We start from the raw sequence: 13,480 nt of genomic DNA, 5'->3' as shown, positions 1-13,480 counted from the left end.
CAATAACTCTACTTTCTACTGAATATACTGTAGATGCAGATTGGAGGGTTTTTTTAAACTGTATTAAATATGAGCCTTAGAATAAATGCATATTTACATAGACTGCTAACTACTCTGAGCTTCAGTGAACAGAAAGTAAACAGTCAACACTGAAAGAAAAGACAATTAAATCTGCCTTCTTTTCAACATTTCATCCACAGATACTGGGTTCTATAGACTTAGTGTTCTGTAAATAGAGTCAATGGGCAGTTTGGTGCAGTCATTAATGAAATCATCACCCCTTTTGACATTTAAAATTTGGAGATTTATATTACAAACACTTATTACAAACAAAAAATTCTGCATGACATTCTGAGATACAGGCTTTTCATACGTAGTATAGGAAAATATTGTTAGTGAAATGGCTGAAAATTTGATTAAAAATTGATGATTTCTAAGAATCTTTTTAAAAATAAATTTATATGCATTTAATAACATGAAGACATATATGAGCATTTGTTTGATTAGTATCCAGCGCACTCTCTAAGGAATCTGGCAAAAAATGTTTTTCACAAAAAATGAAGTGAACACATTTTTCCTTTTTTATACTTTTTTTTTTCCTGTTTCTTTTTTTTTTTTTCCTGTTCAATTTCATTCTAGAGAGCAGATTTAAACAGGTTACCTTAATAGGGTAAATATATTAAAATTTTATATATGTTTAACAAGTTTTAAAAAAGAGAAAAATAAAAAGATTGGCATTAAAGGAAAAAAAAGTCTATATTGAATATTGAATGATTGCCAAAATCATAAAACTATTCCATTATGAGTATTTTGAACAATTCTGTAAATTACAGAAATGGGCAACAGGCTCCATTAGTTTGCCTCCAAACAGATGAAGCCTCTCTGTGTATGTTCCTTATAGCAGGCTTGGTAACTAAGCGGGAAGTTTGTATTCTAGAACTATCCAAAATAGAGCTACACCCCGTACACCATCTAGACTTCTCATTTCTCTTGTTTGCCTACATCTGGTTTACCAGTGAACTGGCATCAGAAAACAGTAGTCTAATTTTCTTCTGTTGAGAAATAAACACGGTAGTCCGTAGACTGACCTCAGAGGATGAGCTGCGTGGTTATGTCAGCTCATTTCAATCAATTAGATTTCTTCATCTAGTTTTCTGCTGCAATGAAGGGCTCTAGCTAGAAGTTATTGAAAAACTGAATCTCATTGTTAGGCTTCCAGGTTTGTTTTTGTGGGGAGTGGAATCATTGTCTCTTTGTCCTGCCTTGTTTAACACCTCATGGCCATGGCTGTTTGGCAGCCCCTTCCTTCCAGACGAGCTGGTGAGTCCTCCAGAGACCAGTTTCTCACAACGTGCCCTCTGTACCTACTCTGAGCCTCTTGCTAACAGGCAGTGATAAAATCCTCTTTTTCCCCTCATATTCATGTGTCCTGGCTCTCTGTTCAGGGCAATAGGGCCCATAAGGCTGGGGCAGTTTGGCATTGTCCCTTCCATAATAAAGTGTAGGGTTGCCAAACTGGTGTAACTGACTCGCTAATTGAGCCATTTGACACAGAGCAGCATGTCACCCAGAAAGCATCAGATCCTAATGCTGCACAGAGCCTTCCTCACCCTTTCAGAGGCAAAAAACTCCAACTTAACCTATAGATAACAGAAAAACTTTCATGCACTTAAATTACAGCTTTCTGTTGTCTAAATCCTGAGAACTATTCAAATATCTTGAGTTTTACTTGCTAATAAATAATCCTAGTTTGAAAAATTACGGAGGGTTAAACACACTAAATAGGTCAGGTTTATTCTGTTAATGTTCATGTTCTTTTTCTTTATTGAATACTTGCCCTTCTTTTATCCTTAGACTGCTATGGTCATTTGTCAATGACAATTTGTTGAGTTTGGATATGTTCCTCTTCTCAAGAAAAGACTTCAGATTAGATCTGTACAAATATCGAGGCAGCTAACCTTGGGAAGTGTCTACTGACATCACCATTCTTAGCTAATTGCAGATGTTCAAAACTCAAGTGGTAAATATTTAACAAGGGGGGGGTTCTCTCTCCTCAGTATGACTCCCAGGTACTTGAGACTCTGCATTATTTTAAACAAGATGCAATGTATTTTAACCAAGATCTGTCCAACTGTGTGCTGCTGATGTTCAAGCTAGGTTTCAAATCCTATCGAAGCATATTTGACAAGCAAGTGCTATCAAGCTGATACTTTTGAATGTAAAGCGTTACAACTCCTTCTATCCTGCTAACAAGCTACCTCTGTCTTCTTTTCCATGCAACTTATCTTATAGCAAAGCTATTCATTGCTTTATAAATTGTTCAGGATAAAGCTGGTTTAAAAATCAGGTTACTGGAATTAGCTCTGTCTATTACAGCAGAATCTGGCTGGGCACTATTCAGAAAGGGAGAAGTGATTTTAAGTTTCAGAAGAGAGGGTTAGATAAACCTATAGTGGTATACACAGAAATATTTTCTGGCTGCTGTATCTTCTAATTTGGGGTGTACATATTTTTCTCTCTTCATCTTTTGCTGCTGCTCCAAATTTCAATGAGCTGCATGTCTTGTTCTGTCCCCATTTCTTCTGTGGCTTGGTCTTTCCAACTGGTTTTACCTCAAAATTTTAAACAAATCCTTTATTTTCTGTTTTAGTGTTTCTGTGGTTTCAGAAAATTTGTTTCTTTTATTTACATTCCCTCCCAGACCTTCCTCTCCCATTTACTTTTGTCAGGAGCACTTTAGGGGATGATCAACTCTGAATGACTTGCAAACTTCTGCTTTGTTTATCTTGACTTCTTGTCTATCACAGCCTTTTAGAGCCACTGAGTCTCTAAAAGGATAGAGGAAAACGAGAATATTATACCTTGAGGAAAAGCCTAGGCACCATCCAGTGCTCAGGTTTTCACTATGGAGCTCTACATAGCATCAAACTTCATCTTTTATCTTCTGAAATTTCTGAAATTATCATGCTGAGAATGCACAATTGCAATAACTCTCTCATCATAGTTTTAAATAATATAGTATAGTCAAAAATGCTTTTCATTCTTTGGCCTCTTGAGCAGCAGCAACAATTTTCCATTCTTTTTGTTCCATGAGGATGTACATGGCCAATCACATAGCTCCTGCAAGTCTAGTGGTTTTTACTTTTTTTTTTAATTGGTAATTTTTAATAAGTAGATACAGTAGAAAAATAAAGAGAGACATCGGAGTTTTGAATTAAAAGGGAGTGATTAAGAAGGGTAAGACTTTTGAACTGAATTGCTCTAAATGAACTGGAAGAGGTGCAAATCAGTCATTACAAAAATTATATAATTTTAGGTCTTAGGTTAAGTTCTGTGAACTGTCTAATGTTATAATTGGCTGCTGCCAAAACCGTCAAGTTGAATGAAGCTCTAAGTTTAAAATGTCATAAACTCTCAGCATAAAGATTTATATAACACAGGTATCTGACCTACCACCACATGGCAGGAGGTATTTGTTAAGTCTTATTTGACTCTTGCAAAGTGGAAGAGAAAAGGACTAGAGAAAGAAAACATACATCTTCTGGACAACATCAAAACATTATGAATCTAGTCTGATATCTGAGCAGTGAATTCAGAAAGCTGTGATAAACATAGTTGTTTCTTATTAAAAAATAAGATTTGATACTTCAAGTGGAAAATTTGTGTGTTTATTGTGATGAATGAAGGTGGTTAATGTCAAATCTTAACAGTGTGTATTTAGCAAGACTTTAGTGGAACATTTCATAAACTAAGTATACGCTTTCTGAAGTTTTGCAGGTATTCAATGGCTCTAGCCCATACACATCTTCCCTACTTCTTTACACCAATGGCCAAAAGTAAAGTTGCACTTGGTTAGTCTGCATACCACAACATGGGGTCAGAGTACGATGCCATTTACTGGCCAAAATAAATGCATGGGGGTTTTGCAGTGAATTCAGGAGGACAGGATAAGGGGTAGTAGAAGCCACCCTGCAAAATGAATCAGGAAGTAACCACTCCTACAAGGAAAGCTTGGTGATGTATACAAAAAGTTGCAATTCAACCCATGCAAAAATATTCTTTGCTTCTTATTTCATAGTTTTAAAAAAGGCTGTAAGTAGAGCCCATAGAAGACATCCTATATATCTAAATATCTTTCCATATTAACATGGGTAAAGAGGAATTTCTCATATCTACAATCTTTGTTACAATCATGTTTGTGGCTTCTTTGCAATAGTTGAAACTGCATGGGACAACAAAGAAGTGGAATGAAGAAAGATGGATAAAAAGTTTGAAGTTATATGGCCAGTGAAGCTGCCTACTCATTTTACAATATCATGATACCTAAGGCAGTTATTTTCTTGAGGGAAACAGCAAAATAAGCAAGGAAGTATTTCTAGCTGTTCTAAGGGTAGATGAACTGGTCCTGTCCTGCAGTTCATGCTTAAATAGCTGAAGCTTCATACAGACCTAGGTAATGAAGGGTTTTTCTCATTTCCAGCCATTTCTATGGACACATTCCTTCATTGAAAAGAAATGCCAGAAGCCAGTAAGTATCTACTGTCTGTACAGTCTTCTTGAAATCATCCAAGATTGCATTCATAAATATGTTTTACTTAAACTCTCCTTGTTATGCCTCTTCCCAATTTCTTCCTCACAAACATTTCTCTAAATAAATAACAACTCAGTGGCCATATGACTCTTAGAGGGGAGAATATCATGGTAGTAGAGCTTTGTACAAAAGTGAGAGTCACAAACTAGTGTTTTATTTGGATGTCATTCTTTATATAAAAGCACTGAAAATCAAACCTCTTAGAAAAACTACTGTCCATCTACATTTACCTTCTCTTCCACTTTATTTTATTCCAGTTAATTAAGTCACTCCCAGCAAGCTGCATTTCTGTGCTTTTGCTTTAGTCACTGAGACCTTTCATCTCATATCTTGAAGAACAGAACACTTAAAAATATGATGATTATCTGCTCGTTCTCTTCCGCCTCCTATTTCTTCCAACTCAAAGAAAAATATTTCTTCCAGACAGCCTCTCCCTCCTGACCAAATTTTCTCCACCCCCAACACTTGTGCATTGTTTTTTGTCTCCTCTGGTTAGATCTTATTTGGAAACTCACTCTCTTTTACTCTAGACCCAGCTCCTCATTATCTTTTACCATTCAAAAGTACAGACAGGAATAAGACTGAAGTAAGAATCCACTTTCACAACAGTAAAAACACCTCGTTTATGCAGCAAATTTCTGCACTAAATTTCATTTGCAGTAAATTTCATATGTCGTTTTCAGGTACACATTTGAAATCAAAAGCAAGAGAAACAAATGAAAGTTCACCAGAAATGAAAACAGAAAATCTGAACAAGCAAATAAAATGACCAGCTGGAGTGATAATATTTATCTCAATTTCATTTTTCAGGCTCCGTTTTTCTACTCTTTTCCAGTAACATGTCTACGCCTCAACTTATTTTTTTCTGAATAAACAAGCCTCAGAGAATTAACAGATGCCTCAACCAGGCAAATGTGCATCTCTTCTGCAATTTGTGCAGCACTCAGATTCACTTACAGTTTTGTGGGGTTGAGAATATTGTCTCACTGTAAAACTTATGATTTGCCTAATGCCTGAGACCAGAGCAGGGTTAATGGGAAATGTCTGCTCCCTTCTTGCACTGAGTTGAGGGGTGGAGGCTGATGCAGAGAAGTCCTTTTGCAGTCCCTGCTTGTAAGGCAGGCAAAAAACCCCAAATCACCCCTGTACACACCACTGTGCACAAGCCTGCCAAAGGCTTTCTGTTTGCTTTCAGGTGTAAGAAGCCAGAATTATTTTGATAGGATGGAGAGTTCTGACGACTGGCATGCAAATGTTCATAACAACTGTCCCACTTTGCTCCAGTTCCTGTTTATTACTTCTTATTCTTTTCAGTATCAGTAAATCCCTTCAAGGCTTCTGTTATTATTGAAGAGGAGCCCACCTGGGAATGTTTAGGTCCTTTAGTAATAGCCTTAGGCCTAGATCTAATGTCTACTGAAAAAGGATTCACTGCTAAAAGGAAATACTGATGACAATTCGTTAGGGCATCATAAAAAATCTGTTTCAACTTAGAAAGAAAGCTGCTAGATATGTGAACAAATATTGTAGGTTAGCACTTACTGTATACAGACTGCAGGATACACATGGAGATGTCCTGTAGTCCAACTTTCCTTTAAATGTTTGCTAAGCCCTTAAAAGAAAAAAAAAAAGAAAAAAAAAAGAGAGAATAAAAGAAAAGGAGTTCATAATGTTTTAAACTATAATATAAATATACTGATCTGCTATTAATACAGTTCCTGCGCTGTCTGAGGTTTGAGACACACATGTGTAATTCTTCAATGGCATTCTGTGTGTTATCTGGAAGGTTTCTCATTGCTGCTGCATCAATGCAAACCAGACTACACCCAGGCGAACAAAGGAAATTTAACTTTCATAAGTTGGTTTTAAAAATGCATTTACTTTGACTGCATTGAAAGAATCTAAAAAAAGATGAAAAGCATCTTTAGCATGCCCAAAACATCTGGTTTCATATTTTGAGACCAAAAGGAAATTGCATGAAGACTAAAATCTTGTTTTGATTTATATTATTATTGGAGGGTTGAGAAGCTGCCAGTCATAAAATAAAATTTTATGATGATAAATAAATAAGGAAAACAATCTGACAAAACATGTTGTGGAACAAAGCTCTATTTCAAGTTTAATTAACTGATAACAATGTTTATGATAGAAGAACTGTGCCACCAATTATACAGCTAGTAAATGCATGCTACCAAAGCAAAGACTGGCCTATAAAAGCCTGGCTAAAAAGGTTTCTCCTGCAGCAAAATACTTCCAAACACAAAAGAGAAGGTATTCTTCATGTAGTAAATCATGCAGCAATTAAGACCTTCTTTGAAGATGTTTATTAGTCTTTATAGATTGTATGACAATTGCTCCGCTTCAATTGCACATTGTAAATTGCACAATAGTAGTAGTTCCTGCTTTCTAATATACCTACTGATATTGCCTGGAGAAGCTGATAGTTTAGAAATTGTTACAGGAAAGATATATCTGTAGGGAGACAAGTGAAAAAATAAATGTTTTCAGCTCTGCAGCACTTTGCCTTTTTCCAAAACCTTGTATGCAATTGTAACAAAGTGTTCCAGCAAGAAGATTATTTTAGAAACATGAAGATCAGCTGCATTCTGCAGGGAGAAGTGATCCTTAATCATACATGTAAGAATTCAGCCACTTTTCTGGTAAAAGAGACTTGCATTTAAAATTGCTACATACTTCCAGTCTTTGTGGTTTAAGGACGCTGGGATCACAGCCATGATATGCAATACAAATCTTTAACTTTCAGTTTATGCTATACTATAATTTGCCAGTTACTATATAAAATGCAACATACTAAATACAAGATTTTGTATTATAGATATTATGAATCACTTGCTAAAATAATGCTGACATTTCTGTGGATACGTTAAAAAAACTTGTCTCCTATTCTGAGACTACTCCTTTTTCAACTTCTGTAATAATAAACCACATTTAGGAAGCCCTGAATTCAGCTATCTGAAGGAACAGTACATTAACTATTCTGATCACATGCCTTATCACAGCTTTTCACCCCATTAACTGTAACTGAGCAGTGAACTGTTGGCCAGCCTACAGCCCCAGTACAAGTCCTGCTTGTCCCTTTCTATCTCCCTTCCTGCCTGCTGTTCAGCTTAAAACCACAACCTCTCCGAATGCAAACAAACAAAACCCCTCATTTAAAATGTGTTTTAAAAAATATAGCAAGGAAATCTTTCAAATGTTTCCCAAAAGAAAACATGTAGTGGCATTTGTATATATTGTCAACAAGGGTTTTCAAACTGAATGGAAAGATCTCCTTTGTCAAAGCTTAGCAACATAGTAAACATTCAAAGGAAGTCAAGAAAGTTGTAAAAAACTTCTATGATTTTAGGTTTATATACATTTATTGAAAAGCAGAGAAAGAAAAGACCAAAATCATTCTGAAGAGTATTTTCCGCTTTAGCAATAAGCCCAAAATACTTGAAATTTGTATTTCCCTAACTTCTTTGTTGAGCCACATGAAATATTCTTTGCATTTTTTTTATTGTTTCTTTACCTATCTTGTTTCCTCTCCTATTCTGCTTAAAATATGATAGTCTTCTCTGTCCTCCAGTTTGGGATACTTTTTTATTTCTTATGTATGTGTAAAGCTCTCACCTTTTTCACCATCTAAAATGAAACTGAGGAGCCTATGCTTCTTGTGGTTTCTTCTATATACACGTGCAAGCAACTTAACATTCTCTCTCCAGTCCTGGAGGGAATTACTTCTGGCATGTTTCAATTCATTATCTTGGATCTTAATCAGCTGATGAAACTAATTTTTTTTTTTTCATCAGCTGATGAAAGCCCAGAGTAATGAGTCAAAACATCCTGATCAAGACTCCCAGCTGCACTGAATGGGACTCTACAAGTTCTGCTAACCCTCACTACATTCTTACAATTAATTAATTAATTAATTAATTGCCCCTTCTCTGCACCCATCAAAAATAAACAACTACAGCATATTAGATCATATGAAAGATTGTTGTCTCCTTCAGTCACTTGGTGCCTTACACCTGTAAATATCCAGACCAGGTTTTACAAATCTTAACATGCTTAACTTCTTGAAAACAAAGTGAGAAAGGATGTTGTTGACTTTGAAATGCAAACCAATCATTGCAATGGCCATAAGGATCTTAAAAATATATTAATACTATAGCTAACTGAAACTTCTCAGTAAAGTTTATAGTTTAAAAGTTAAGGTTTCAGGCATCACATTTTTCAACAGGAAAACAAGAATAGAAAATATTTTCATCCCCAAATGGGTTTACATGTAAGGCCTACATAATTAAAATGAGAAAGTGTACCTTTTAAAATAGAAAATAAAAATAAATTGTACACGAAATTTTAAGAAATGTACAAAAAATGAAATTAAAAAAGGACAAATACTTTTTTATATTCTATCATAATAACTGTAGGTGTACCATATAAATATAGTAAATAAGTTTAACACAAGTATTTGTCTTATAATCAAGTATTCCTTCAAGCTGGTACACAAATATTGGGCAAAAAGAGCCTATAGCTCCCAGATCCCATTTGATTCCTTGATGCTACCCTGTGTCCAAATAGCCACGTTGCTCCCTCCTTTCTCTTGGAGTCACAGCTATGTGGCAATTGGCACAGTAATCACACCATACAGTTATCCCTGCATTAGTGACCTCCAGACTGCATTACTGCAACTCAGACCTAGAAATTAGGCCATATGGCCTGAAAAAGCTCCACATGAGGGAAAATATGACAGAATATCTGCTTAACGAAGCAAATTGCCACATTTATCCACTTCAAGGTCTCCATCTTGATATTTAAACCTCTCAATGTGATATGAAATCTCTGTGCCTCTCCCTATAGAGGCATCTTCCTCTACATGGCAATGTTGTTCTTATCACTCTGAAACCATGAAACTGCAGGAGAGAAGGTGGAAATACGAAGTGGAAAACTCAGAATCTTTACAGAAGTCACATCAAAACTTCAGGTTTTATATCCTGGTGATGAAAGCTATTAGAAACTGCAGATCTACCTCAGAAGCCAGAGTCCTGTGCAAAACACATCTCTGACTTGTCTTTCCCTTCACCCACACAAATGTGAATCAAGCTGTTTTCCCTCTAATCCAGTAAGAAAGAGAAAATGTTATTGTTATTGTCATGATGATGAATAAGAAGAGTGGAAGAAAGCAGGGTGTGTTGATCACATGGATCTCATGGTGACATTAAGAGAAGTTAAGCAAAATTAAGATGAATTTCAAAATTTCATTAATAAACTCTGCATGTTGATGCATGACCTTATGTGAAAAACTTTGCTTAGTTGTCTGTAATTTCTCCAGTATGTCCCATTATTTGTCTTTTTCTGAGCAACATCATGTTCCAGCCAAATCTTCATTATCCTCCATCTGACCACTACCATACTCAAGAGATGGAAAAAATAAAATGCAAACCTCAGAGGAAACTCCACTTTAAAAGCCTGAGAAATCTCAAGCACTGTAAAAATGCAGCACTCAGTTGTAAGGATGAAGGTAAAAAGATGTCCCCAAGGCAATCAGGAGGTTTGAATTTCTGTATTCTAATATAATGCTGACAATAGCCAAATAAGACTGCCATGATCTGAAATGTAATAAATATTATTGCTAGCAATGTCATTGCTATTAAAAAAATTAAGGATACAAAAATGATGAGGTTTTTACATTTTAAGTGCTATAATAAGCAGCATATAAGATCAGAAAACAGAAATAAAGATTGGACTTTTACAGATTTTTTTACCCTGATTTACATTCTGTGTCATCACACTGGCTGTTGTGACATTGCATATCTAATCAGGCTAGAAATGGCTGCTTTTAACTAGAATAGGATCTGAGACTGCTAATTTACCCTTGTTACTGACTTCACAGACTCTTTCAGCAGCCTTATGACTTGGTTACAGGGGTCCCCACCTGACTGAGATCCCAATTGTGTGCTTATGATTTGACAGTCTTTATTTGAGATCTGGGTATTTCACTCGGTGATTGAATCACTCCAAATAATTCTGGAATGACCACATATGTTTCTACACGTACAGAGCTCAGCACTGACAGATAGGGTGTAAGCCTGTCTGTCTGGACTCCTGGTGTTATAGTGGCTCAGAGTTCTTTTAGCTCAGCAATGTGATAGTTCTCAGTCCCAAAAAGCTCGTGAAGACGGTTTGCAACCATGATTTTCCACTCCTTACTTTATAGGGATGTGCTATTGTTAAATTCAGTGTTAGCACAAGCAGCTACCTCTGCCACTCCTTGGGATATCAGCTGAGTTTATTTACTTTGATACATCCTATTGCTTTTGGCATTTCTGAGTTTCCCTGCAGTTACACTGTTCCACCTGTGATATATCTACCTGTTATATCAGTCCTCTCTTCTTTGGCCCTTCTAAGTGCCTCCTTATTATGCTTTTTAAAACTGAGAAGTGAAAAAAAAAAAAAACAAACAAACAAAAAACAAACACTCGCACAATGAGCATTGATACCAAATTGTATCTTGGTAGCAGAAAAAAATTTATAGGAGACAAAGGAAGATATGTTATCATGGTCTCATGTCTAGCCTTAATGCTACATACTCTTAGAGGCAGAATAGATATGTTCCTAATATTTTAATGGAAAAAGTATCTTTCTGCAGAGGAATGCTTTGTGCTTGTAACTCAGTAATTAGGCATATGAATATACCTCACAACTGCAGAAACGAAGAGAGAGAAATTTAATGCTCTTAGTCCCCTTGATACTGTCTGGGTGGCAGCAGGTGTTACAGTTGGGACTACTAGATAGATAATATGTCTTCACACATGGGGATGTGACAGCATACAGAGCAAAAGGCATGCCTCATGGAAGGTGCTTCCTTTCTTTCTTCAGTTGAAAACAAAGTAATGCAGGGGAAAATGCTGTGAAAGAAAGGTAAATAATTGCCCCTCTGGGTTTTCATACACAACTTACCTCACATGTGCAGCTATGCCTGAAGCTAATCTCTCAGTACTTTTTGTAGCTCCAGTTAGAGTGATATTTGGCAGCTGCTAGATGAATCTGGCTTATCTGTTGCCAAATGCGTGCAGTACGTGTGTGTGGCAACTTCTGTCTTCACCAAAAAAAGATTGGCTCAACAGTATTTGTCGTATTTTCCTTCTACTATTTCTAACCCAGGAATATAACATTTCTCTATTGCTAACCATTTTAGTTTTCAGTCTTTATTTGGGTACAGTAGCAGATGCTGAAGTGCTGCACTGTCCCACTAGACCTGTAGTTTGGTCTCAGTCTGGCAGCTTGTCTGCATACATCCCTAAACTTAGAATAATCAAAATGATTGTACACAACTTCAAAAAAGCAGTAGTCTAGCAGATAAAAAACCAGGAAAGTCATGTTATACTCTTTTTCTAATTGCTGAAGTGTAATGTCTGATAATTTAAAGAGCAGTTCACTCACCTAAAGGGCTTTCCACCATATAGCTCTACTTGTCCTACAGCTCAAACCAGCAGATTGCCAGTGAGCAACTGGTGGGATCCCCAGATCACTTCTGACCGTGTGGAAAAGATGCATTGAAGCTAGCAAGGCGTGTCCATTTTTTAAAGATGCCTCTTCTGCTCTGAAGGTGACTTTCTGCAATTTGTCTAACCAAATTTAATAAGAATGTAGAGGCTTGAAATAGCTATCTCAGCCCATTTTAAATAACTAAAAATGGCCAAAGGAATCGTGTTTTAAAAGTGACACCCCAGTCACACAGAATCACAATATCACAGAATCACAGAGTAAGCTGAGTTGCAAGGGACCCACTAAGACTATTGAGTCCAATTCCCAGTCCCTCACAGGACCATCCTCAAGAGTCACACCCTTTGCCTGAAGGCACTGTCCAAAGGCTTCTTGAACTCTGTCAGACTTGGTGCTGTGACCCCTTCTCTGGGGAGCCTGTTCCAGTGCCTGACCATCCTCTGGTTGAGGAACCTTTTTCTGATACCCAACCTAAACCTCCCCTGACACACTTCAGGTCTGTCCTTCAGATCCTGTCCTTAACAGAAAGCTTGGGGTGGTATCTGAATTGTAAATACTTTAAATTTGACTGAAGTCCATTTTTTGTTGACCTAGCTCAAGCCCCAACACTGGTTGGGATCACAATATACACTAATCCACACTACAACACACCAGGAAAGCTGCAGGGGCCCTTCTGGGTCTCCATTCAGTGCTTGGAGTAAGAAAGGTTCTGTGTCCCACACAGCCAGGGCAAAGGATTCTCCTAGGCTTTAAGGAGAAACAGAATCAAACAAATCTGTCAAAATTACAGGTTTCTGAATTTAAAATTATCTTTGTTGTCTTACAAGAATGCAAGAAGGCCATCTGGGGTTAAAGCAAGATGTTGCTTGTAGTCTATCTTTTTAAGTGAAGTATACCTAAGGAAAAGAGTATAAGAAATTTAACTAATCCAGGTTTTCTGGTTATATTCAGTGCAAATACCAAGAGGTCCTCTGCTTCTGCTTCCTTTGTAGCCTTCTTTCAGCTTTTCTCATTTTCAGAGGCATTCACATTTCCACAGATTTAGGGTTAATGATGTGTATCTCAATATTTTTTAAGGCCAAAAATTTGAATACAAAACTAATGCTAAACAGAAATAAGCCACCATAATATCATACTCTGTCCAAATTTCATCATTAGATGCCTGGTTAAGAAAATAGTACAAGTATTCCATGGTATTTTTGCAATCCTTAATCTTTCTAATTTCCTCTACGAGGGTTAAAATAGTCAAAATGCAGATGACTTTTCAGTGATTGCAAGCTTCAGCAGCAAACGTAGTTTGCAAAAAATAGCACATTTTATGGAGACAAACAGCAGGCTTTTGTAGGTCTTATCAAACTATGTTAAACAATTTTATCCCAG

At 36.6% G+C, this 13,480-nt stretch overlaps 1 protein-coding gene across 14 annotated transcripts in view; it reads right to left on the bottom strand.

Annotated features, from left to right (window-relative positions):
- Positions 1-13,480, bottom strand: part of LOC148224898 (uncharacterized) — a 384,098-nt gene that overhangs the window by 171,900 nt on the left and 198,718 nt on the right. For 11 of the 14 annotated variants that reach the window (XR_015801629.1, XR_015801636.1, XR_015801631.1 and 8 more), the window contains one exon: positions 6,134-6,203. The exons of the other annotated variants lie outside the window; for them this stretch is intronic. Coding sequence is in view for 3 of the 11 variants with exons in the window: in XM_088160067.1 (XP_088016193.1) it covers positions 6,134-6,203 (70 nt within the window). In the remaining 8 variants the exon portion in view is untranslated. The remainder of the gene's footprint in view (positions 1-6,133; positions 6,204-13,480) is intronic. 14 annotated transcript variants of the gene reach the window in all.

This window comes from Sturnus vulgaris, chromosome 2, assembly GCF_052056855.1.
Source record: "Sturnus vulgaris isolate bStuVul1 chromosome 2, bStuVul1.hap1, whole genome shotgun sequence".
Lineage (NCBI taxonomy): Eukaryota > Metazoa > Chordata > Aves > Passeriformes > Sturnidae > Sturnus > Sturnus vulgaris.
Note: the sequence above shows the minus strand (reverse complement) of the source record. Positions and strands in the feature narration are given on the sequence as shown.